Source organism: Anoplopoma fimbria, chromosome 6, assembly GCF_027596085.1.
Source record: "Anoplopoma fimbria isolate UVic2021 breed Golden Eagle Sablefish chromosome 6, Afim_UVic_2022, whole genome shotgun sequence".
Taxonomy (NCBI): Eukaryota; Metazoa; Chordata; class Actinopteri; order Perciformes; family Anoplopomatidae; genus Anoplopoma; species Anoplopoma fimbria.
Genome location: NC_072454.1, coordinates 18,963,742 through 18,990,864, shown reverse-complemented (window position 1 = coordinate 18,990,864; position 27,123 = coordinate 18,963,742). Strand labels below are relative to the sequence as shown.

General features: G+C 42.7%; 1 protein-coding gene across 1 annotated transcript in view; it reads right to left on the bottom strand.

The window, feature by feature from the left end:
• Positions 1–151: 151 nt before the first annotated feature.
• LOC129092238 (phosphofurin acidic cluster sorting protein 2-like) overlaps positions 152–27,123 on the bottom strand; it is a 43,617-nt gene continuing 16,645 nt past the window's right edge. Inside the window, exons 2-24 of the mRNA XM_054600100.1 lie at positions 25,739–25,826; positions 18,808–18,897; positions 17,296–17,421; positions 15,428–15,590; positions 13,971–14,062; positions 13,702–13,782; positions 13,281–13,340; positions 11,407–11,558; positions 11,133–11,226; positions 9,768–9,851; positions 8,897–9,024; positions 8,536–8,668; positions 8,343–8,447; positions 8,078–8,184; positions 6,840–6,994; positions 6,644–6,754; positions 5,596–5,698; positions 3,568–3,610; positions 3,422–3,464; positions 3,032–3,170; positions 2,691–2,914; positions 2,008–2,121; positions 152–1,817 (exon numbers count right to left, since the gene is read on the bottom strand). Coding sequence (XP_054456075.1) covers positions 1,702–1,817; positions 2,008–2,121; positions 2,691–2,914; positions 3,032–3,170; positions 3,422–3,464; positions 3,568–3,610; positions 5,596–5,698; positions 6,644–6,754; positions 6,840–6,994; positions 8,078–8,184; positions 8,343–8,447; positions 8,536–8,668; positions 8,897–9,024; positions 9,768–9,851; positions 11,133–11,226; positions 11,407–11,558; positions 13,281–13,340; positions 13,702–13,782; positions 13,971–14,062; positions 15,428–15,590; positions 17,296–17,421; positions 18,808–18,897; positions 25,739–25,826 — 2,551 coding nt within the window. The 3' untranslated portion in view covers positions 152–1,701. The remainder of the gene's footprint in view (positions 1,818–2,007; positions 2,122–2,690; positions 2,915–3,031; positions 3,171–3,421; positions 3,465–3,567; positions 3,611–5,595; positions 5,699–6,643; positions 6,755–6,839; positions 6,995–8,077; positions 8,185–8,342; positions 8,448–8,535; positions 8,669–8,896; positions 9,025–9,767; positions 9,852–11,132; positions 11,227–11,406; positions 11,559–13,280; positions 13,341–13,701; positions 13,783–13,970; positions 14,063–15,427; positions 15,591–17,295; positions 17,422–18,807; positions 18,898–25,738; positions 25,827–27,123) is intronic.

Genomic DNA, 27,123 nt, shown 5'->3' with positions numbered 1-27,123 from the left:
GTATATATGTATATACATTACTTAAAAATAGCCAGCCAATCAAAGCTTCTAAGTCTTCACTTTCATAAAAAAAAGCAACAACTACCTCATACAGAAGGCCCTTTGTCCAAAGGTTTCCTATTGCAAAAGTTTCACGTAACACTATTCAGGGAGTACCATCGAACATAGAGCACACCTACACAGACGCACACGCACACACATACAGGCAGTGACTTGGACATCTGGCGAGGCTCCATACGCTTGTCGTCATATTTTTAAAGTAATTCAATACTTGCACTGCGCTCGACACAACTGTCAAAGCATGTTTCAAGTCCAACTCATTTTTCCCATAGCAGGCCTACACAATACCGACTGACCTATCAGTGTGGTTTTTTTAGATCAGGTACAACTTGCGTGTCCTGCTACGGTGAAGCTGTAACAAAAAAGGACACAGCGGTAATTGCTTGGTTAGGATGTGCACACGTCTTGTAAATGCTTAAATGGGATTACAATTGGCCAAATGTGGAGCACTAACTGGTAAATTTGTCAAGATTAATATCTCAGTAAATCTAAATACTGATCTCCACAGGGACCACGAACACATCAAATGTACGACTTTAGTTTTTATGTTCAACTTGCTATGAAGTTTGGCCAAGCCAAGAGCTCTGGTGGTTACTCTGTAAAACAAACTTGACTTTGGCACGTCACTGCACATCTGGAGAAATCCAGTGTCTGTTTACTGCAGGTCTGTGAGACGTCCGCTCAGGTAAGCCAGTACATCGAGCTGAACACTGGGTGGGGGTGGGAGAGTTGGGAGGGGGGGGGGCCTTGAAACAATACGACAGTTCATACAGTCACAACTAAATTTGGCGTTCAGCTGTTGATAGTTGAAATATGTCCTGTGGTGTCACGTTAACCCTGCTTCTAAGTCGATGTTACTGTACAGTCTGAATGTACACTCATACAAAAGCTTAAGCACTTACAATAACAAACTGATTTGATTTGTACTTCTTACATGTTACAAATGCTCCATAGCTACATTCATTATAGCTACCTTCAAAAATACCTTACTTTAGTTATTTGTTTGTGTTTGCTTTAGGTACACGAGGTCCTAAAAAGCCACGAGGCAAACAGAACTTTCTGTTCCTTTCTATAAAAATTGACCTTTTTTGAGAAAGTAAAGGGACGAGTAGGAAAACTGAGTTAGAAGAGAATGATTCCATCTAGATTCACAGCAATAGTCCAACTTTCAACAACAAACAACAAACACGGTCTCAAACAATCTCACACACGCCACTGCACATCACCATCACACTCCTCCATTGTCTATAGAGTAACAATAAATGTAGGATTTCACAGAAATAATAAAATTTTAACAAAAACAAAGTGCAAACACAGCTGCCGTTATCCAAATGTGGCAAATTGTCAAGATACCTCCGAGGCGGTAGCACAAACCTTACAAAATAGTACTTGTTCTTTTTGTAGTGTGTAAAAAACAACAACAACAACAAAACACCCAATAACGTCGACATCAAAAACATCCAATTGACAACATGAAATTTGTGTATTGAACACGTGGTTGTGAGTCAGTAAGATTTCCACAGGAAAACTAGTACTGCCGGGGGGGGGGCCAGTTGGCTTTTCCTCTACTTCTCTGGAGCCTCTCGGTGAGACAAGTGCAGCGGAGAGTCTGGTGGCAGGTTGGGTGGATGGTTGCCACGGTCACCCGGGCTTAGTGTAACCAAAGATCCCCACCGGGAAGTGCTTGACATGTGTCGGCCACTGGGCAGCGAGCTGGAAAAACTTCACATCGTTCCACTCCACTCCGTCAATAGTGACTGAGGACGAAAGAGGATCATAATTAAATGCAGGAATAAGTGAATAACATTATTGAACATTTCATAATAGATGCTTCTGTTTTTTTGTTTTTTTTTCCACTGGCCGCTGTTATGCAGCAGAACAACACCAGATGGCAGCAGAGCCTCAGCTGTGGGGTTGTGGGGTTGTGTTATTGAACGTCGGCTTTACCTCTCAGCATCGTGTGCTGGTGCTTAGCTGTGCAGATCAACCTGCTGATGCCATCGATCACTTGGCTCTTAGAGTCCAGCTCTTTCTCCTTGGGCTTCTTGCTGAGAAAAATCACTGGAGAGGGAAACAGGAAGGCATAAATAAATCATCTTATACACATGTTTTTTATTTTTTTTTGTACGCGGATTTTACCCATCAGAGTGTGCAGGTACTTCTTGGGGTGTAAAACATACATAAAATGACACATATTAACAGCTTTTAGCCTGGCTCAAAATCTCATAAGACCGGTCTCAAGGCACCCAAACGCAATGCATTGTGGGGCTTTTGAGTAAGCTCACGTCTCGTAGTATTCTTCTTGCTAATGTAGTATGCGTCCAGGCATTTCCCACGTACACAAACGCCACATACTATGCAGAGTGAACGAACTACATACTCAATTTTACATCATACTTAGTGTGTATTGCTTTTGATCCTTTTTGTTACCAGTCTATTTGGAGTCTGACAACGTAATAGAAGTGTAATGCACAATGGGCAGAGTACTCTTTTAACCCCTGTAACCCAACTCCCCTGTCTCATGCATGGACACGTTTACAACCAGAAAGATGTGCTTCTTTTATTAGATGTAATGATCTAATTAACTCTGTGGTTATGTGGGTGTGTCAGTCATGTTTTCCAAAGCGTACCTTTCTTGTTCTTCTCCTTGGTGACCACGGTCATGGCCATGCTGGGTGGGGGGGTGAGTTCCCCTCCACAGGGCAGGCGGCTGACTTGCAGCGAACGGAAGTTACTCTTCAGGGTGTTCTTCAGTCCCACGTCTCTCTTCTCCCCCTCTTTCTTCTTCTCTGGGCCTTGCCACGTCCAGTAGTCCACCTGAAGCCCCATCACTTCACTGCCTGAACACGGAGAGCTACAGTGGAAAACAGGCAAAGTCAGAAACACTTTGTCCTACTTAAGCACAGCTCACAGTGAGAAATTAAAAAATAGGATGTAATGTGGTTATGCGTGTGAGTGTGTGTTGTCGTACCCAGCTCCAGAGAGGGCCGTGGACACAGACGGTGACTGCGGAGGGGTTCCCCCTATTTCCTTCCCATACGGACCAGCCGACGGGGGCGTTGGGGAGGCCAGGATGCTTGTGTTGACCCCCATAGCATCATCTGAGTCCACTGCAAATTGGAGGGGGAAAAAATTCTCATAAACAAAGCTTAAAAGTAAAACTAAACCATAATCCAGTAAATGAAGTAAACAAATGAAAGAATATTGGGGTTTCTGGGTCATTTTCTTCTTTCCTGATCTGAATCAGTATCAATTGAGAGACCAGGTGTTAGTTTTCTGTCTCCTCATCAACGCAATGTTGCAACACGCTAACCTGACAAAATAGTACCACACCTTTAAAAAAAACAAAGTCCTTCCTTACCTGAAGTTGAGAGGCTCTGCTCCACAATCCCAACCTTCACAACCTGCGAGAATGAAAAAAGGTTTTCAATGTAAGACAAGATTAAACACAAAAATAATTAACATTTCTGTCCTGGTCATTTGCGTGGGGAAAAAAGAAAATCTTACCCCAATAAATGGCACAAATTTCTGACAGGAGTCCTCATCAGGGCTGTAAAGGGAGACAGTAAAGAGGCTGTGATTATGACCAAAAGTATTTTTTTTTTTCAACACTTCAACACTCCAGAGGTGCACACGAACACTCAATGGTCCCGGAGGGAAGATGGCTGTGGCATGACCTGCACCATGTCCCATCGCAGCACAAATGGCACATGACTGGCTTAGGTGAAATGGGGGTCATCTTGGGGTTACAATGACATGAATGGGAGGAACGCTCCTTACAACCAAGGGAAGAAAGGGGTCTTTCTTATCACCTAGAAGTCATATTTAAACATTGGACTAAAAGTGATAGTTGTAGTTGTAGTAACCGCGTGGCTTCTTTACACTACTAGTGTTGAGTCACCGTCACAAACAATACATGCCTACACAAAGATAGGGGGGGAAAAAAAAACAGTACGGCAGTCATTGTCAAATAAAGTTGAATACACACGCAAACCACAGCAATTCAAAAATACAGCAGGGAAGCGTTGAGATTCTGTAATCTTTCTGAAAATGTGTTCTAACATGCGGCAACCATAGTGCAACTAGCCGGTGATTCTCTACCAGTCTTTCACCAGCACTGCAAAATGGACTGCATCCACAGCAAACAACAGAAGGACGAGGAATGCTGCTGACTCACGTTCTAGTGCAGATACAGGAATAAAATCCCCTGCAATCTTACCACCTCGAGCGCCCGGGCTCTATTATGTCATTATATTTCAGTGGTGTTACATATTGCAAGGTAAGGGTTTTGCAAAGCCCCATGGAGCATCACAAGCTGTAACATAACTCCCTAAATAATTATATGTGGGGCGAAAAGATATATTAAATTTGACTGCCAGTCCTTTGTAAATGTAGTTATTACTTTACTTTGTTTTATAAATACATGCAGAAATACATGTCTTTCAGAGTTAGCAGTATTCATGCAGGTTAGAATGAAAGGGAAATATCACGTAGATATTACCATTTGTATTATTTATTTTGACTGCTATTGAAATACTTGATTTGCCTCGCAGTAGTCAAAGCAGTCCCTAATATCGAGTAAAAGTGTATAATTATGTAGCCTCTCCCAAGGGTAAACCAATACAAGTCGGGCAGCTCATTTTCAAGTCAATAAAATATCTGTAAAAATACTGGTTTCCAATTTGTGAATACTTGGGGTCGTTTTAAGGGTTGTTAGGCAAATCTTCACAGCAACAACACAGAGGACAGACTCAAAAGTAAGAATAAAAAGACAAACCAAACCAAAGACACAAGTCAGGACAGAGTGCAAAGTGACGTTACAGTGAGTATCGAGTGTGAAAAGGGAAATGTTAAGACACAGCAAGGGGCTCAAGCCAAATGGAGGAGAGAAATTAGGGAGGTTCAGAACAAAAAACCAAGAGTTGAATTAGATACCTGATGTAAAAATCAAAATACAAACTTCTTTTCCTTGAATGCAAATCAAAAGGGAAAAGGGGAACAAGGAATGCAAACAGTGTTAAAGCTGGGTGTTGGGTTTTGTACCTTCTGACCAAGAGGAAACCATTCTCATAAAGAAAAAGAACATCAAATGCACTCAAAAATTGACGTTGGACTTTGTGGAAGCAGCTCCTCTATGAAATATTAGATAATTTTTTCTTGAAATGGACCAGAACCTGCGTCGCCTGGTCCCCTTATGTATGTCAGACTAAACTAAGGTGACAACTGACCTGTGGATCATTATCATCATTAATCACAGGACCTTGTGTGTGTTTCATCTGTGAATGTGCCTGCTTGCATGCATATGCATTTAAACATTTTCCTCATGCAGTTTAACTGATGATCAGTCGTGGTTATATTTGTCCTCGGACTAATTTTCAATGAGACAAAAGACATAGTGAACATAATATTGAACATAATATCAGTACCCAAAGATAGAAATCATGCTTTAAAAAGAGCATAAAAACATACATGCATAGACATACACAAATGCAGCACATGAGTATGCTTCAAGTTAAATGATCAAAGTTACTTTACCTCTTCTGTTTGTAGGTGAGCATTGCTTCTGAGATGGGGAACTGGTGAGACACGTTGGCACCGACCAGATACTGAACGACCCGTCCTGCTACATCTATGCTGTCTGCAGGGAGCGGGGGAGACAGATTGTTAACAACACGTCTTTTATGTTTCATGTCTGGCTAACAAGCTGCGAGACAATTGATGCGGATGCTAATTTTCACATACAGCAGATCGCTAGAAGAGGGCGCATTAATCATTTTCATTCCAGGGGGCGGGGTGTGTATGTGTATGTGTGTGTGTGTGTGTGTATAAAAATGTCATTAAAACGTGGGTGAAGTCAGCCGTACGATGAGAGGAAGAGATAAATTGTGTGTCAGGCAGAAGGCCTTTGGGCCACATGCAGCCTGGACTACATCTTAACCAACACAGGCTGATTTTTAATGTCAACTTATTTTGACCGATTGCCTCTCTGCAGTTTAAACTAACTCTCCTTGTGAAAGAAAGCACTCATAGCCATTCCTATCAAAACACTGCCTTGTGTGTTGTGAAGGCAGTTAACGTCAAGGGTAAAAGAATAAAGGGAAAAAGATGGAAGAACCAGTAATCTTTTTATTTCTTTGTTTGAAACCCCTTTTGAGGTGATTCAACATGGTGTGTGAGAATGAAACTCTGGCACCTACGGGGTGTAAATTAAGTGAATTAGCAGCTGGGGAGGATGGGTGACGATCATTGGGCTTGTCTGGGCAGAACAAGTGAGAGTTGAGGAAAAGAGACGTGAGCAAAAGTTTAACCATAGAAGTTCCAAGACTTACAAACTGCAATTTTAACAATCGTTGGGGTAAACATCTGAGTCAAAGTTCTGACAGGCTGATGGTCTTCTTAAGCAGCAGCAGATTGTTTAGAGGGAGGAGGAGGAGTGCCATAATCTCGAGCCATTCGCTATCCGATCTTTCCATCCATCAGCCCCTGACCCATGCTCTGATCCCATTTCTTTCCCTTTCAAGTTGGCCGGACATTAGACACGCAGACTTTCTTTGTAGCCAGACACCGGAGCTATGCATCCTACCTGAGGCGGGCCGTTCCGTCCTGCAGAACAGGTCCCTCCACGCAGTGTCCATAAAGATGCTGTTGAACCGGCTGTCAAAGGAGGCCACGTACTTCGCCAGTGGATGAGAACCTGGAGTTCCAAGAAAAAGTATAAAAAGTAAGTATAAAACAAAGCTAAAACCATGTAGTACTCGTACTAATCCTGGATGACTTACCGATGGGGATCACCAGAAAGCGGATGTAGCTGAGCCAGTCAGGTGTCTTGTTGGCCAGCTGCTCCACGAAGAACCTCAGGATGGTGCTGAGGTAACTCTGGTCGCCTGCCACCGCCACCTTCATCGTCGGCGGTGTCTGTGCATTGCAGTTACAGCTGCGTGGGTTAAGAGGGGGAATGAGTCATTAAGAGGAAGCGAGAGTTCCAAATCAAGAAAGATGTGGGTCAGAGAGGGTGTGTGAGAGACTTCATGGCTGTCTGAAGATATATATCTCAACAGGGCTTTTCCTGGTTTAAAAACGGTCTAACCTTGTTATAGTTTGTAATACCAGGTACTTGCAAGTATCTGCAAGTCTTTCTGAAGTTACACCGAATATTTCAACAGCTTATCAGATCCTAATCATACAATGACAGACAGAAGACCACTATCTTTAAAATGAGTCTAAAAAGAAAACGTAAACTCAAACCAGTTAAGCTGGATCGGTTATTGCTCAAAAAGGAATTACACCCTTAAAGTGATTTTTCTAATAGTGTTCAAACTTGACGTCTTACTAGTAATTACGTACTCTAAGATATTTAAGTCACTTTAAGGACTTTCTTAAGGACTCAATGCTTAAGGATTTGAGACATTAAAAGGTTCATGAAGTAAGATTATAGTTCAATAGCAATACGGGACTTTAATATATGTGGGTTAAAAATGTCCATATACTCAGTGACAACATTTGAGGGAAAACCCTGCAGCCAGCTAAAGCAGCGACAGTACTGAGCGAGCATGTTAACATCAGAGACGCACATGGCTCCACATGCCACGGCCCAAACTGGAGTAAACAGGTTGACTGCGGAGCAGGTGTGTAAAGAATGGAAAAGTTTCATTTCAGCTGGATTAAAAGAGAAAACAGGTTTAACGGAAGCAGACTGACACAGCCTCGGTCTCCCACTGACATGACGTTGTGAGAAGACGTCGGCCGAGCAGATGGAATTCAAAAAGAAAGAAGAAGGCTCTTCAGCTTTTAATGGCAAAACCAAGCACATTCTGAAAGAATGGGTTCACAGACAGAGAGCGCTTCAGCAGAGTGAGCGATAGCGTCCTGGAATTCTCTGGCAGCGAGCCATAAACATACAGCGTGGCCTGGACTACTCTGACAAAAACAGGCAGCGAGACCACACTATGTGGGGGCCCGTGTCATTCAACCAATGCATGCGTGTGTGTTTGTGTATGTATGTACGTATGCGACTCACAATCTCTGGATGCGAGTGACGATGGTGTTGAAGGCAGCCTGAACGTCGGCGGCAGAGCAGGTGGACACAATGGGCTGGCCCTGTTCATGGAGCAACTCGGACACATACTGCACGGAGACACACAGAGGGAGGGACACGATGAGTTAATGGGTGTGCAAGAAGCAGGGTTGATTGGAAAGACAGCAGGAATGTCACATATTTTTTTTTGTATGTCTGTCTTTGTGCAAAAATGTCAGGGAATAATTGAGAGATGAACAACACACACCTGTCCTTGCCACTCCACGGTGTTGATGAGGATGATGCTCTCTGGCAGGCGTTCGTCAGAGATGAGGATCTGGTTCAGCTGGTCATACACAGACTTCCTGGGAACCTTTGAGACAAATGAGAAGCCGAGAGTCTGAGCACATCTCCCCTGGACTAAAAACTGACGTAAATAATACATCTGCAGACGTGTTTACCTGTGCAATGAGTCGTGAGTCCGGGGAGCACTCGCTCTCCATGCTGCTGGTCCTGTCGCTCTGGGCCTTGGAGTTCTGTCTGTCCTTCATGGAGGTGCTGCGAGGACGCCTCTGCAGCCTGTTCTCCATTTTACTGAGGAGGAGAGGAAACACAAGGCGCTCAAAGTACATGACAGATGGAGCAGGGAAGCTAATCAACTGGGCTCAGACGGTAACCATTATTAGTATAAAAACTGTTGAGGAAACCCACATTCCAAATCACGATAAAAGAAGATGAAAATCTAAAGTAGCTTGTGTACATACATGAAAACACAACATTATCTTGTGTGCACATTTGCTGATGTAGTGATCGACAGTGTACCTGGGAGACATGTGGTTCTGGGACTCCGTCTTGCAGAGCTTGCCAACAGTGCTGGTCATCCGTTCAGTGTTGACATCCCAGCTGCTCACCTCCCCCGGCACTGGCCCCCTGTCTTCAGCCTCTGGCTCCTAAAGCAAAAGAAAAAAGGGAGCAAAGGTGAGCCGAGAGAGGCTGTACGACAATCGTACAACACAGGCACCGTCATGTTCCATCTACTACTACATCAGTGTCTCACGCAGGTTCTGGTGCACTCTGTATTCTTTATGTGCTTTTTGCGCATGTTGCATCTGCCGCAAGCATTTTAAGAGCAAGAGTTGAAAGAGTCGAGGCGGGGAGGGAGGTAGAGAGGTGCTGGTCTGGTAAATAATTGAGCTTTGTTGTTGAGGTTAGAGATAATGATGCGAGCCCACCACAACTGACGAGATTATACAAAAAAAAAAAAAGGCGACAGGGGAAGCACTGTTCCTGCAGTTTTTAAGACATCGCTTTGAACTGGCTTGGTGCAGTAGTGCGACAAGAAGGGGGTGCCGGGGGTTAACCGAACAAGGTGAGGCCGACCCGACGGCACAAAGACAACAACAAACACTAACAGCCCTCTTTCGACACTCATCAGTCAGGATTTATCCAGCATGGGGCCGCCTCGTCTGCTCCACTGATACATAATGGATGACTGTGCTGTTTGGTTCGCTGGCCCTTGCATACTCCCTCCCTCTTCGCTTTTTTTCCTGGAAAACAACTAAGACTCATGGGAGGAAAGGGCACTCGAGTGGCGAGGGTAGGAACAAATCTGAGAAAGAGATGCTCCGGGGAGATTTAGATAAAAACAAACAAACAAACAAAAAAAAAAACTACTGTTGATCCAAACACATACCCCAACGATTGTATCTGTGATGCTGTCGTCTTGATACCGGGCCCCTTGCACTTTACATCTTTCCACGGTCAGAAATTCTCCACTCTGCGGGACACACACACACACACACACACACACACACACACACACACACACACACACACACACACACACACACACACACACACACACACAACAACACACACACACACACACACACACACACACACACACACACACACACACACACACACAACACACACACACACACACACACACACACACAAAAGACCATTTTAACCACGGAGTTAGCTTCTCTGGTGAATATAAATGACAAAATGTCACAGCTCCTTATGGAAGTGCTTTGCTCCATCTGCTCAGGTCAAGACTGACCACTCTTAGGATTCGTAACTGGCCAATTTCACAGTGGCAGCTCCAACAGTCACGCTTGGTGACGGTGGCAGAGCCGGCGAGTATAAATATCTCTAAAAGCTTCTATACGTTTCACCCAGACGCCTACTAAAACATAAGCCCATAAAGAACGACGGACACACTTGTCGCCTGTCTAAAAGTGTTTGAGTGCATCTCGTAACATCAAGCTTAATTGAGTTCGGTATTAGATCAAAGACTTTCCATTTTGCATGCAAGACTGGTTTATGAAGTTCGACTGGAGACATGTAACGAGCAAAATAGAGGGCTATAGCAGTCTGAAATGCTCTGGCTTTTTTTTTTTTTTTTTTTTTTTATTACAGGCTAAAATGGATTCCCTGATATTTATAAACAGCACTCCCTCTCTAACCATCACACTCAACATGTCTCTCTATCTCTAGCTCTGTCCTTGTTGTTTCCAATGGGCTATAAATCTCTGAGTAGGAGTTCAGGGATCGCTCCATCCAATCTTCTCTTTGAGCATATTTGTGTGTGTGTGTGTGTGTGTGTGTGTGTGTGTGTGTGTGTGTGTGTGTGTGTGTGTGTGTGTGTGTGTGTGTGTGTGTGTGTGTGTGTGTGTAGTGGTGGAGAGGTCATTCTGTGTCAGTCCCTATAAATACTGGAGGGCTGTAGGGGTGAATAGGGTAAGGACTGCACGACCCCCCCAAACCATCCTCTTCTGCAGGGGCGGGAGCTGCATTACACTCATGCTCAGAATATCTTGCCTGTAGTGTTATGGTCCATGGGAATCCCTAAACCACAATAAGCAAAGAGGACTGCCAGACATTTAAACACTGTCCAGGTGCAATTCCTTTACGCAACACTGTGTACAAAAAGGGCCTCTCCAGCAACCAAAGGGAGGACCTTTAAGGGTGAACGATGGGGCTGAAAGGCATCTGACGTTTTTTCTTCTTTTTTTTTTTTTTTTTTAAATAGAGTGCCAGGTGATCAACTTACAGGACAGGACAGCTCTCTCTGCTGGCTTTTTTGACTGTGGATGCTTCCAATTTCTGTCTGGGAGCTGGAGTGAGACATCCCTTCAAAAAACGGCCTGAAAACAAAAACAAAGATTGGAATTAAACAAAACTAACAATTTTAGATTTTTTTTATTTCTAAAATCAAACTAAAAACCACTTACAGGTTGTGATTAGAAATAATTTAATATCTTTAAATACTAAGACTATTTTGGAAAAAGATGGCCTTTGAGGAAAGAGGTTGAGTGTAGACTTACTTGAGTTTGGGCTTGGGCGTGCTCAGGACGCTCTCGTTGTCCTCCATCTCTGGCCCACTGTCACTCTGGTTGTACACCTCCAGACTGTCGTAGAGTAAGTCCAGGTCCTCCTCCACTTCCTGGGTCTGGTCAACTGGGTCAGAGTCCAGGACCTGTTGCACGGGACAGACACTCCAACACATCAGTAAGCAGTAATCAGGGATGTTTTTAATCACGGCCATGGATGGAGGGAGTGAGTGGTGCTGTGCATTAGCTAATCACTTTCACAGCTGGGCTAATGGAGCTTAAAGAATGACACTGAAGGCCGTAAAATGAGAAAATCTATGCTATAAATACATCCCTGCCTTGGTCCTGAGCAGGCCAATTAAAAGGTAAGTGAGTGCTAGGGGACTGCTAAGGTGCTGAGCCTTGATCTGCCCACTGCACAGTGGGGATGTATATCATAGGAACCGCACACAGGCAGGCTGGTGGACTAATCAGGTGATTAATGCCACTCCATAAGTGCAGAAGCTGGCAGGGAGCAGATACACACAGTCTGTCCCCTCTCCTCCTCGTGGCTATGTATTTATAGAGCTGTAGCCCTGCTCGGTGCCCAGCCACAAGGAAAGGGATTAGAGACAGGGGACGTGATGAAAGCTCATCGGGCCACCTGGAGCTTCTAGAAGCATCCAGCAAAAAAAAAAAAAACTCAGGTGGCCTAGAGCAGTGGTTCTCAACCTTTTTTCAGTGATGTACCCCCTGTGAGATACTTTTTCAGCCAAGTACCCCCTAACCAGCGCAAAGCATTTTTGGTTGAAAAAAAGATGTAATACTAAGCGCTCTGCCATCAGTGTCTGATTTATTAAACTGTCAACACTGACGATTGCATTGTTGCATTAAATTCAGTTTATGAACTTACACTTATATTTTATTGAATATTTATTAAATAACTATTTTTAAAGGATTTCTGAATGGATGCTAATTTTAAATACATTTTTTAAAAATCTCACGTACCCCCTGGAGTACCTTCACGTACCCCCAGGGGTACACGTACCCCCATTTGAGAACCACTGGCCTAGAGGCTCTTGTTACCATGACAAGGTTAAATCACTCAAATTTGTTTCTGAGTCTCACAATTTTCCCGGTACATATAGACCTTATGGTCTGAAAACCAGTAGTTTAAAACAGAGCCTAATCTTTTTCTAATGTAAAGAGGGTCGGAAAGAGGAGAAGCAAGGCAATGGATATCGCAATCCAATACATTTCACACTGCAATGGAAATTGTTATCATCATAACGGCCTAACACAGATTATGTAGTAATGGACATCTATGGGCAGTTGCACACAAATGGTTGGCTTCCTGCTGATGACCTGCATACAAGCTTTTATGTAGAATCCGCAGAAATATTTATACAAAAAGGACTTGAGAGATGAAAAACACAATTCTGAACAGGACAAGCATACGAGCCGACATTTATCACTATTACTCATTAAGTGGTGGAGAATAAGGGTCGTTAATGGATTCTGCATACCGATCGCCGCTAATGGAAACGTATGAATCATACATCCATGAGCATGGAGGTGATGCAGCCGAGCACCATAATGATGCTTGTACCTCCGTTGTCACGACGATTCCTCTCCAGTCAGGGGCACATTAGCCGCAGCAATATGCTGTTTAGACAGTCGATACTGAGATTGTTTTCTCCCGCCCAGAGGCCAATTTAATAACTGATATGTTTCACAGCTGACTTACTAAAAGCCTCATAACAGACAGACAGAGAGTCCAGGAGGACGCCCTGAGAAAGGATTCTGTCCCCTAGGTCATTTACTTTGACATTGAACATCTTCTTCGGCTGACAATCAAAAGAAAAGTCAATTATTATTTTCAAACTCACCTCATCTGTTACCTTGAACCTCTTCAGCAAGGCCACAAACTTCTGCTTAAAGTTAGGTTGCTGTAACAGAAATAAAACAATGCAATTAGGAGAAGAAAAAACAAAACTGAAAAGGGAATAACTGTCATCATTAAATACACATGACAGCTGGGTTCGGGGCTTATCGGTTCTCCCAGTAACCGTCCACTGGATTACTCATTCACAGCCACTCTATGTAAAGACCATTATGATCCAGTCCAGTAAGCCCACAGGGTTCATTTACTTGCTCATCCGCATCGTCCTAATGGCTCGGACAAATGTAACACAGTGTGTGCTTTCCTTAAAAAGCTTGTACGACAGCAGACAAAGGTCTTGAGTTACTCTCACAGTCAATGATTGGCGAACATAAAACACCATGTGGTGGAAAAAGGAGGCCACTAACCCTGGTCATGGAGGTGGTCCGGATCATTTTCCTCCGGGCTTTCTTGGGCTTCCTCACCTCGTCGTCTTCATCATAAAGGTCCTGAAATACAGAGAGGATGGATGAGATATCTGAAACCTCAACATAACAGTGCCCCCACATTTCTACCTGCAAAGATATAAGCTAAATGTTGAAAAATCACTATTATACTAACCAAAAGCTCTGAAAACATAGATCATTTTATTGGGTTTAGCAGATTTGTCTGCACTTTAGCTTTTTCTGGCACTGACCTGGCCATGAACTGCGTCATCGCTGGCTTCCTGCTCTGATGAGTAGCTGTCATCGTCCTCCTCGGAATAGTTATCCATGTCTGGGGAGCGGTCTGGAGGTAGGCAAGCACCGAAACATACACGGAAAAACATCAAAACACGGGGAAACGTGTAGTATTATATCAGGCAGCATTACACAATGTGCAAATTCAAATTTGCAGGTTTCCCAAGGCCACATCTTTTAACAACGTGGGCTGAGAGAAATTCGGTTTACATGGCTGTAAACTCATGGCTCCAAATGATTTCCATGGTCACTGCCTTATTAGTGCTGAAACTCCGCTGAAATTGTCTTTCGGAATAAAGAATGACTGTAGGAAGCAATTTGTTCTGGGTGAAAACAAGCTTCCTGAACTCAATAAGAAAAGATGTTCTCATACTGACACTGGAAGGCACAATAAGTGCAAAAAAGTACAAAACTGTATAATTCTCTGATATTGTAAATGATGATTTCAGTTTAATTTTAACAAATCTGTTCGAGCCCTAAGACAATTTCCCATCTTTTGTGGATAAAGTTGCTTAATATCCTTAATATACAGTTCAACAGTAAAAGATTGTTTTGACTACTTGGCATGAAAAATTTACTAGGGTAATGGAAAAAAAAATGTCTGTGCAAATAATCAAATGCTTATTGTGCATGCTGAAATATAATTATCATAATTATATAATATGCAAATTAGATTGCAGAGCTCTTTTTGTGATCCGTGTCTCACATTCCGATTAAGGTTTTTATGACATTTCAGCGGTTCAAAGTATTACTATTGTTAAATGTCAGCCAAATTCCTAAAGATGCAGTTTTTACTGCGTGTTTGACAGCTGAAGACTGATCATGCGATGGAAGATCTTTTTGTTCTTAACAGCCAATTCCGATTTCCTTTCACCTGTGAAACATCCTGTTCTATGCTCTTGGACGGGATGGATGTTATTAAGGATCACTGCAGAGGAGAAAAGGCGAAAGATAAACATCTTTCCTTCCCTCAGAGTGACAATCGTGTAATACTTGGTGCATGAGCTCATCTGTTATGTTTGAACGGCCTCTTTAATAACATCCAGCGAGGGATCAGCATGGCAGGATGAAGGTGTGGAGTCCAAGCAGGGCCTAATATTTCCCCCCATACAGAATTAGAACAGTGTAAGGTAATAGGCCCCTGAATCCTTTTCAACTCTCAAATCAACATTACAACCATAGCTGAGGAGAATAACATATCCTTGGCCATAGGTCGGGTTGGGATTAATAGAGTTTATTCTGTCCTCAGTTGGGGAAATAGGAGCCATGTGGAAGGAGGGAAGGTTAGGGGCCTGGGCAGGAAGGGCTGGCTCCAGTGTGACGGCTTAAATTACAGACAGGATTTGACTGCAGCATTAGTACAGTACCATCTAACAGACCCACTTTAGGGGAGACGGAAGACGCCTGTGCTCACCTGAGGTTTTGGTCTTGTGGCCGGCCTGACCGCTACCATCCTCGTGGTCGATGGGCTGGCTGGACAGAGAGTACACGCTGATCTCCGCCACACGCACTGGCGCCTCCTTCACGTTGCTATGGAGACCCAGAATCTGTCCTCCGTCTGTCGGGTGTTGCATCACCTGGACATAGGAAGATTAACATCGAGTCTGGCCATTGATTTTGAGAATCCATTCAAAATGGGCTCTTATTCAATTTTATACAAAACACTTTGATTTCATCCCTCCTCTGCAGTGCTCCTAATAATAATATATTTTCTTGAAAAAATACAAAGACCTCTTTAGCCGAGATGCCTTCATATCTTGTACAATTCCTGTGTCTATCATTCACTCTGTAGAGCCATGTCGAAGCAGATGGAACAAACAATATTAATTCAACAGACAATCATTCATTCAGCAGGATGGAAGAATTTTACCTCGCTTTACTGAGCCAATAATGATAAAACAAAGATCGACATGACTTCTGTTACACTGCTTTATGCTTGCAGAGATTTAGCGACTGATTACTATTAGATAAAGAGACAATTTGCTCGTATCATCCAGTCAAACAGCACACAAGCGTATGAGAAGGGATGAGCTTTCATTCTAAGAGAAAGGGTGCTTTCGGTATATCACTTGATGAATAGCTGTACAGGGAGTAGAATCATTTTGCCCAAACACTGGCAGTGGTGCACTCAAACACTGCATGCAAAGTCCAATAAGTGACTTCCTCCCGTATAATGCCCCCGAAGATTCAGAATGAGGGCAAGGGAGTGTTTATCTACAGCGGATGACAACATAATTACCCAACAGGATCCAATAATGGCCAATCTAGCTTTATTCACAGAAGTCTGTGGGTCGTTTCACTGCAGCAGGCAACAAAAACAGCACAGCTGAGTGTTATTTCAAAATGCAATAAAGCATCAGTCTCGTTTTCAGATGTCAGTCAATGCCTGACCGGGGGCTACTGGTGGAAAGTCACATTGGCGTGACTTTCATTATCTCTGTCTAAATCTCTGTCTTGATCTTGCATTTTATTTAGTGATGAACAATATCAGCTCCAATTATTGGCTATTTCATTCTTGGAATAATACTTAATTAATACATTTCCCCATTATCGGACGATAGTTAACTGTGTGATATGTATTGTGCATCCCTAATTTAACATGACCTGTACCTGCTATGTAAAGAGCAGTTTCTTATCTGCATTAAAACACTGGAAGACATTTGTTCTGAACAGTGATGCAAGTGAATGACCCACAGAGAGGCACAATTATGAACAGACAGCCGTTTCAATGTGAAATATCAACACTGACGACAGGCCAGAGCAAAAAGCAAAAAATGCCATCTAGATGGCCCAGTGGCCAAACATTCAGTCTGACGTAACTGCAAAGTCCCCACTGCATGTCCATGTTAGGGCTGTACTGGCAGTACTCAATATGAAATGGCCCGGATCAGGACAAATAAAACCTTAATCGTATATTTCTACATCAAACAAGCAACCACAGGTGGCATTATACCAGCTCCTAGTCCATTATTACTGCGTAGCATGGCTGATTGCACCGTTTCCAGAAAAGTGCATATGAAGCCAGCTCCAGATGGCCCATAATCTCACACAGCAAGATGTGTGATGACCATGAGTCATCTGAAATGATGTGTAACGCATGAGGCCTTCTCTCTGGGCAAACCAAGACATGGAACACAGACACTGGTAGCCATCACTGTCTGACAAGAGCAGAACGCAATCACAAGCTCGGAGCAAAATTATGTTTCTCAAGAGAAATTTAACGGCCGTCAACGAAGCATGAAGTGATTGAAAGTAATGCCCCAGTTGAACACTATACGTTACCTCGGCCATATTGATGACTCCCACAGCCAGAGTTTTGTAGCCCAGGATAGTTCGATTTTTGTAGCGTTTCCTCCTCTGCAGCATAATCTGCAGTCGGTTGGAATCTCTCTTCAGAAAATGGGGGTACTGAAAATAACAAATATAAAAGGAAGGTCATAACGCTATTCTATTTCTTGCAAATAACATTTTTAACCATTCAAGTGAAATAATTAAAAAATGTGCATAAATGTTATTATTATAAGAGTGATAACTCGAGATTTCACTGTCCTTTGCACCTGGATGCACACTTTTTCTTTAGACAGTCGGTGCCAGCAATTTCTTTTAAGGTTTTAATAAGGTTCTCTGATGCTATTTTCTATCTGGCCGACCTGGTGTATTTCATTGCATTACGTGGTGACTGCTTATTTGTGCTAGCACGGATTATTGCCACCTTAAATGTAGAATAATGTGTGGCCATGTCATATTATCAGAGCCATCAGACATCTGCAGTGTTTCACTAGCCAGTGTGCTCCTTACAGTCCCTTCTCCTATCTTAGTCTGCAACACAAGAATGCTGTCTGCACTGAATATTGTGAACTGATGAAGTAGAGATACGACACACACTCGGTTCAAGTTCACGTATAAATACAGCTACCAGCGCTGAGCCAACATGGTGGGTGTTAAGATCCTGCAGTCCTACTGACTGAACTATTAAAAAAACGTCTGTGGTCTGTCTGCTGGCTTGCGGTTGAACTGTTGGTGAACCTTCATCACTTCAGAACTATATTTCTCTCCCAGACTTAGTATTTGATCCTTAGTCTTGTCGGTTTTGTTCTGGAGTCATTTTGTTTCGGGACTGCCAGAACTCGATCTTTACATTGACTTTTCTTGCCTTCTTGTACTATAATATTCACACAATAATAGCTTGTAAGATGAAGTCTCACAGTATAAAATGCTGTATATGTCGTCAAATTTGTGTTTTCGCGTTTTTATGTTTTCTAAATGCTGCACATCGATTGTCAAATTAGCGAAGATGTTTCTTCATTTGCTTGTGCCGAGTCTATTTGCATGTGTTTTCTTAATTTGTAGAGCATTGAGCTCTTAGGGTCACCATACTATATGGGTAAACCCACAACTTGAAGCATGCAAGCTTCTATTATTTCAAATCTGAAACATTCTGGCATAAAAAATCTTCAGTGACTTCGGTAATTATTAATTTCTGTAAGGTTGCCCTTGAAAAAACACCAAATACAACATCATGACCAACAGCTCTTCCTTTGGTGTAGACCTCTTCTGATCACAAAATAGCATGAAACAACATTTAGTTTATACAAAATACTGTAAGCACAGTGTATATATACATATATATATATATATATATATAGATATATATACATGGATATTTTGAACTCAACACTTTTGCTGAGGTTTCGGAAGAAGCACAAGTGCGAATGAAGGCTTCAACAAAATCCTCCCCGCCAAGTAACTGCCATATCAGTGTGAGAATTCACAGTATAATGTCAGAGTGCTTGCCTGTAGTGAGAATGTGAGCTCCAAGTCTGTCTCCATCAGTCCACTGGGTGGGAGGACGTACTCATTGGATCTGAGAAGACGCTTCGAACCCTTGAAGACAAAGAAAAGACAAGTTTGATTGTAAGCACATTTAGAAATGCAACATATAAAACATTATACATCAGGGGTTCATTTTGGAATACAAAAAATACCCACAAATCCCTCATCTTATGTTGTTTCTTGAGCCAATATCTATCAGACAACAGTGACTGAGTGTGCAAGCCTTATTTTAGGGCCCGCCTGTTTCACATTCACACATTTATGCAGATTCACACCTTGAGGCGGCCCAGTACAAATAGTCCTCTACTCCTTCACTGCTTCATAGAGAACAGTGCTACTAGAAAAAACTGAAATATGGGTCAGATGGCCTGCTCAGAGAGTGGTTTTTCTAACTGACACAAGGATTCAAAAATCAGCAACCTAATCACAAGCCTACAATTAATTTGTTCTCCTCAAAGACACCAGACTCCAGTCAGAAAACAGAAATATTACCTCGCTGATTGTCGTAAAACGCACTTCATTCGAACTCGACAGAAACAAAATAAGACTAATCATAACCGTCTTTGTAAGTCTTTCTACTGTTCCAACAATCACCAACACTGGCTTTAAAGAGAGACTGATTAAGTAACAGATATAAAAAAGTAGTTCCTACCCACAAATCACCGGCTTACTTGCAATGGGAAAGGAGTCTATCGCCTAATTTAGCGGCTTTCCCGTGTTTAAAAACCCTGCGTGTATTAGCTTATTTTGGTGGGGACAAGGGTATAAGCTTCAGCATTTAGGAACAACTGGCTGGATTTTTGATCATGCCTTGAGAGGGATGTTTGGTCCAGGTGATATAAGGACTGTAACCAAATTTAACTACCGTATTTTCCGCACTATAAGGCGCACTTAAAAGCCTTTAATTTTCTCAAAAAACGACAGTGCGCCTTATAATCCGGAGCGCCTTATATATGGATTAATTCTGGTTGTGCTTACAGACCTCGAAGCGATTTTGTGTGGTACACGGCGCTCTGTCAAAATGTTTTAGTACGACTTTGGTAAACTACAAAGCCGCACCGCAGCAGCATCACGGCTACCGCAGTCAGGAGCGTTGCGGAGTAATACATACTGTGCTTCACCATAATATTACAGTGTGTGTGTATAAGGACCCAACATGGCACCTGTCAAGAGACACGCTTACGACGCGGACTTCAAACTCAAGGCTATCAGTCACGCAGTAGAACATGGGAATAGAGCAGCTGCGAGAGAATTCAACATTAATGAATCAATGGTACGGAAGTGGAGGAAGTTTGACTGACTGACTGTTTTGTTTCGCTTAATGCGCCTTATAGTCCGGTGCGCCTTATATATGAAAAAAGATCGAAAATAGACCATTCATTGACAGTGCGCCTTATAATCCAGTGCGCCCTATAGTGCGGAAAATACGGTACATTACCCAACGCTGGTTATTTTTCGTTAAGAGAGACTCTTCACCAAGGTTAATTCTGTTAGCTGGCACAAACTTCTTGCAGCCAAACAGCACTGGGATTTTAAGGCCACGGGTTGTGGAAGTCTCTTCCAAATGCAAGGACACAGACACCCAGCGTGTCCTCAGATGACCTGTCACAGCCTTTAGCCAGTTTCTGTTACGAGCCGCGGATTAAAGTCTATCATGTTCCTCGCCAAGTTACAGTTTAATTCTCTTGAAGCCAGTGTTTTTTAATTTTTTTTTTATCTCTTCTAATATTAAAACCGGTAGTCAGCATGTAAACGTGAGAACAGGGACAGCTTGTCAAATCTCAAGTTCACAATCTAATTTCAATTTTGCACAGAACTGACACCACACATACCCATTTTCTTCTCCACTGAAAATGAGACTTGAGCAACAGCCTCCGAATATTCGAGTGAACTGAATATGTTCCATGAGGCTCAGTGGCCCATTAGCACGATTGTCTCAGAGAGAAAGAGGGTCCTGGGTTTGATTATTAACTATGTTAATTCTTGTTCACTATTTGCATGTTCTGTCGGTTGCACAAGGTTGGAAACTTCCAAGTATTAGTCTACAAAGCTTATTATTAAATGTGCAATCTCCGAGAATAAAAATAGTAATAATAAAAATAATAATAATAATTTTATTGAATGTATGCTTATCAAAAAAACTCAATGGCACTTTACATAGGGGATAAAATAGAGAGAATTATTTAAAAACCTATGTCATAGAAATAGACAATTAAGCAGTAATGAGAGACAAGTAAAATGGTTAGACATTAAAAGCTAAAAAGGTGTGTTTTAATTGCTTTTTTTTTTTTTTTTTTTTTTTTTTTTTTTAAGTAAGGGAGTGAATCCATGTCCAGATTTGAGTGGGAAGAGAGTTCCAGAGGATCGAGGCAGCAGCAGAAAAGGCCCCGTCACCCCAGGTTAGGTGCTTGGTCCTTGGAGTGTGCCATTGAAAGAGGTTGGATAGGTAGGAGGGGGTCATGTGATGAAGAGCTTTGTATGTGATGAGGAGAAGTTGGAAATGGATGCGTTGTTCTACAGGGAACCAGTGGAGGTTTTGTAGGACAGGTGGGATGTGTTCTCTGAAGTGTGTGTGAGCCTCCGGGCAAACACACAACACTGTTTCAGCGTACCTCATAAAATAAAATAAAAGTAATATCTTAAAAGAAGAATATTTACTGCAATGCCAATAGTTTTAAATGCATGTAATGAAACCAACGCTTTGAAGGACTAAAGGGAACAGGGGATTACAGAATATTTAGTTGAAATAAGCATTTTTCCATCCAGCCTGATGGCTCAATATGTTCCACAGAAGGACATGCTAACAGTACCTTGACAGTAGCCGCAGCCTTTGTTTTGTATATAGAGAAAAAAGAGGGTAGATCTCTGTCCCAGTCTGACCTTGTCACTAACTTGAGCTCCACAAAGAGGCCCTGTATGCACCCTTTTCTCATGCTCAGTGGATGGTACAATGAATCAAGGCACAAAAGGCGAGCACTCTCAAACTGCCTGACATGCATTAACAATACAGAGCCTTGGCAAGGAAAGCTTGTACTGAATGTCCTTTGCCCCCCTTTTCTGCCCTTCTCTCGCCCCTCTCTCTCTCCAGCTACAAGCTTCTCCGCTGTCTCTCTGGGGCCAGATGGGGGGGATGTAGCAGCCCTTCTACTCTACCAACTTCAAACTTTTCTCAAGGTTATTTTAAAAGATATCAAATTCTCTAAATTGGCTCTCCTGTTTGCAGCAAAGGTGGGAAGTGATACAGGGTCGAGACAAGAGCTCAATGTGCAGCGTTTTGAGACTTTTGCTTTCACCTAACACACACACACACACACACACACACACACACACACACACACACACACACACACACACACACACACACACACACACACACACACACACACACACACACACACACACACACACACACACACACACACACACACACACACACACACACACACACACACACACACACACACACACTTGGATCATATCTGAGTCTACTGCAAATGGAAGTGCTTTGGACAGCGGCTTGCGTTGAAATGGGGATTGATCGCCTTTCCTATCATAATCCAGCTGATATCGATGTCTGGCTACAACCTCCGGCGACTGCACACAGACAAGACAGGACACAACCGCTTAGTCACGTAGTGCACGTGCAGTGGCATACCACAACGCAACCAAATGTGCAGAAAATGTAGCCGAGGGTCGTCTGTGGAGGCCTCAGCTAGTTGTAGTGACCCCAGTGGCCTCCAGGGTGAGAAACAGAGGACTATCTCCAAGGGAACACAGAGCCTCCTGCAGACTAAACAGCAGTCTCATCACCCCTGCTGGTGTGGTTTTGGGAGACCGTCCAAATGGTTAGTGATTACAGGGGTTGTGTGTGTGTGCACGCAGGCCACTTAACCTGATGAGAGAGAGCGAGAGAGAGAGAGAGAGAGAGAGAGAGAGAGAGAGAGAGAGAGAGAGAGAGAGAGAGAGAGAGAGAGAGAGAGAGAGAGAGAGAGAGAGAGAGAGAGAGAGAAGAGACGGCCCACTGTATGCAGAACAGAGAAGCGATGACGTGCGGTAATGAGGCTTTTGTCGTTCACCGTCTGAAAACAAAACCCTCTTATTCCCCTGTCATCTTCTCCAACTGTCTCTTTATTCCCACAGCGTCTCTGTTCTCTCTAACCCAACATGCTGGAAATTGCATTTGATGCTCAAGTTCCGAGGCTGCGGCGAACATGGCTTTGCTCAAGCTGTCCTTCAGGCGGCTCAGCAGAAATGGAGAGATTTCACACTCTGTAGACAACGTAGGTCATGGATAAAGCCACACGTGGTTGGCTGCTTTCTACTTCAGGATGACAGTTGAGGGGATATGGAGCCAAATCCAGGCCATATTCAAGTGATTGGCAGTAACGAAATTGACACCAGTGACAAAGGTCTGGTTCTCTTTTAGACTGTACTTGGCACGAATAGCAGTATATGAGCAATAAACTATGCCGGATTGTGCCGTTCAAGAACCACACTTTTATATCTACCGTCTCGCACTTCAACATACCACTGGGAACGCAGCATAGTAAACGCTTGCGATGGCGTCTGCTTCACTTGGACAATCTGTTGGCACCAGCGCGCAGGTAAGAAACGGCAACTGTTTTTGAATAGATAATCTGGGAAATTACTACGACAAGCGGTTACTACGCTGCGTTCACAGTGGTATGTTGAAGTGCGAAACGTTAGATATAAAAGAGTGGTTGTTGAACGACACAATCCGGCATAGTTTATTGCTCATATACTGCGATTCGAGCCAAGTACAGTCTAAAAGGGAAACAGACCTTTGTCACTGGTGTCAATTTAAAAAAAAAATTTTTAAAAATGATTTGAAACCGAAAAAAATAAGATCCTAATCCAAAAATATCAAATCTGCAACTGAAAACTATAATACCTCAAATATCAAAAAATATATGAAAGTGAAAATAAATGTATATAGGAAAACAATTCCAGAATTGAATCATAGTTATATTAAACCCCAAAAAACTTTTCCTTCACTTAATTTTTTTTCCAAATACATTGTTGTATTTTTCAAAGTTCAAGACCAAAACTTGCTTTTTTCAGTTCCAATTCTTTCTCTTCCAAGACTTTTGGCCTGGATTTGGCTCCATAAGGCGAGACTATTTGTTTCTAAATTCAATTGACCAGAGCCTCTTTAAATTTAAATTAGTTTTTAAAATGAGGGGGCCCGTATTGAGAGAGGGAAAGAAATATGGTCAATCACATCATGCAGGCAGAGAGCAGTAACTACACAGACAGAGAAGTTTCAAGGCTCTTAGCAAAACAATCTGCACTGCGCTCATACAGCTGATAACTGTTGTAGCGGACGCTTAGCGCCCAACCTCTAAAGTAACCGGCTCAGCTGTCGCCATGTTGAGAGGCAATATATACTATCTAAATATGAGATTTAAAGGCTAGTATAGAACCACATAAAATCAGTTAAAGTATCTGCAAAATACAGCACTGGTCTTTTAGGGCTACATATAAGATTATCTAGCTGTGTGTGGGTAGCTCTGTCACTTCTTTCAATAGCACTAAATCTTTCAGATACAAGTTAAAGAAAAAGTTGGCTCCCTCCTCTCTTTAATCGAATTCTGAAATTCTCTTCTCTGTGGATTTTCTGGGCGACTGCAGTCAAGAAAGTTTGAATGAATTTTCCCCTTTGAGAATTATTTCCACATGGCTTCCTCAGGGCAGAGTGTTCGGATGTGTGTCTGTGTACACTTAAGGTGCACTCACTGGTCTTAGTTCTCTCTCAGAATCAACGGTTTCAGAAGCAGTGGACAATCATATTTATAACCGCTACCAAGCTTACTGCTGAGTGCGTGTTTTCCAACTGGGAGGCCTGTCTGCAGACAGGAAGGCAGGGTTTCATCACTACGGATGAGTGTATGATCTTGACAGTTGCAGTGCGGTACGTGCCACACTATTTTAGATCAACACTCAGGGTGTAAGGTTCCATGATTATGAAGTAATTTAAAAATAATACCTGTAATATGTCGTAATCTCAGTAATAAAAAAATGAAATATAATCAAGGAAATCGGTTCACGGCTGCAGTGTTGCATTATCAAAAAAAAACAAAAAACTTTATCTGTACTTCATTATATAGAATATTTTGTCTCTTTTTCCTTCTCCATTATCCATACAGCCACAGTTTTTGGGGGTTAATCGATGAATTGGAATTGGAAAAGGGAAGCACAGCTAACCTCAACTCATCTCTACAGTTATCGACCCGCTACTCTGCAGTGTAGAGGGAGAAAAATGTAACTCTACGGCAGCAAGCCAACAAAATGTATGCTTGTTTAGTGAGTTGCAAACTGTGAAATTAACTGAGTGGGCGCCATGGCAGATGTTCACACGATGAAACATCCGCTATCTCCCTCCTACCAAGCCATCTGTTGTCGTTTTCGTTATCAATTCTATAGATTTTGCGTTAACTCTCTCTCCTCTCGCTGTAGTTTTTCTGTAGTTATGCATTTGTATCAAGGAGGATGACAATGTACTTTTGAATGTTAGGCTTTCACACCCATAGTCACAAAAATGCATTAGCAATCAATGTAAGATTCACAATCCGTCTTAAGGCACTAATGCTCCTGCTTAGAGTGGTAATGCTGGTCTGTCATCTAAAGCACCGGAGTGGATTGGACTCGCCGGAGCGTCCTGTGGATCTAAGGAGGTTTTTTTTATCAATCGGCGGGATTAGAAGCATGTCTTATCATCGCCTAGGCCTAGTGATTACTTTCAACAGAGCACAGCTCCGGCAAAGAATGGAGAGACAGTGACCCACAGGCTTCAGAGCGTGACGCGCTGCTATCAAATGTTTTGCAATTGAGCCCGTTGCTCACATTGCACATGGGAGATTAACGCACCCACCTGGATTTTGACAGCTATAGACAGGGAGTTCAGCTCTTTATCCAGTTCTTTGAGGACGACCAGCTTCTTCAGCGTGAGGCTGCAGAGCCTGTGGAAAAAGAGAAAGAACAAGAGAGGTGGAGAGAGAGAGAAAGAAACGGATTAGTGGCATGGCTAACACAATGTGAGCACAGCGCTGAAGCATCTGGGGATGAGAAGCATTGCTGTACTTGTGTCTTTATTCTTCTTTAGTCAGCAGGTATGATAATAAAAACAGGCAGCTTGCACAATTCAAAAGATAACCGTCAACAAATTGAGTGAAGAACTGAGAGCGCAACTCAGTAATCAAACCCCATTCTACTCCGATTTGTGTCTATCCTCATCAAGGAAAAATCTAATGCTTGTTGTGAAAGGGGCGGCTCACCAAAGTGCTACTAAATCAGGATTCATGTTGTCAGCTTTATGGGCAAATTCTTCATGGAAGGTGACATGGCACAGATGCTCTGACAAGCCGTGGTGCAGTAAAATGTATTGTTGAACATGGAGGCTTATGTGACTCACCGCCATCGGTTCATTATTAAATAACACAAGTAAGAAACATATACTTACATAAGCCTCTAAATAAGTGAAATACATTTGTGACTGGCACACAGACTGGGTGGGGAAGGAAGAAGTCAAGAAGTACAGCAAAATATACCATATTATTTAATCAGAAAAGGATATTTAGGGTCAGAGGGTCCCTGTTGACACCTCAGGTCCAGCCTATCTTGTAGAACACAGAGGCAGATAAAAAAAAAACAACAACAACTGAGCCACACACAAGCTCAATTCAACACCTCTTTCATGGATCCACAGCAATTTGTGACCTTCAAAATCCTTCCTTTCAACACCAAACCCCCCCCCACCCAGAAAACTTTGCCTCTACAGAGAGACACTCCACAGACAGTCAACAACACACAAGCCAAGTTTGCTAAACTTCCTGCTGACCCACTTTTCCCAGAAGTCCCGCTGCATTAAATAGTGATCAGTCGGAGCCAGAGTCAAGCGGGAGGAAGAAAGGCAAAGCAAACAAATAGCTATTCGGTTACCCACTTTCCCCGAGAGCCACAGGCACTCACTCCCCCTGCTAGGCAAGTATGATTCACAAAGAATCATCACATTCAAGCACAACAGAGATCACTGAGTTAGAGACGACAACAATGGGGCTGGCTTGTGGAGAAGTTAATATTGTGGGGCAACAATAAATAAATGTGTCAGGTCTTCAAATTGTATTTGTTGAATACAACAGAACAATGAAAATTGATTGTGAATGTCGCAAATATCTGTCTTTCATAAACAGTAATTAGTTTAACTTTTATATGTCACACTGCATTTTCATGTCCTCATTCTATCTAGATTCAAGCTTC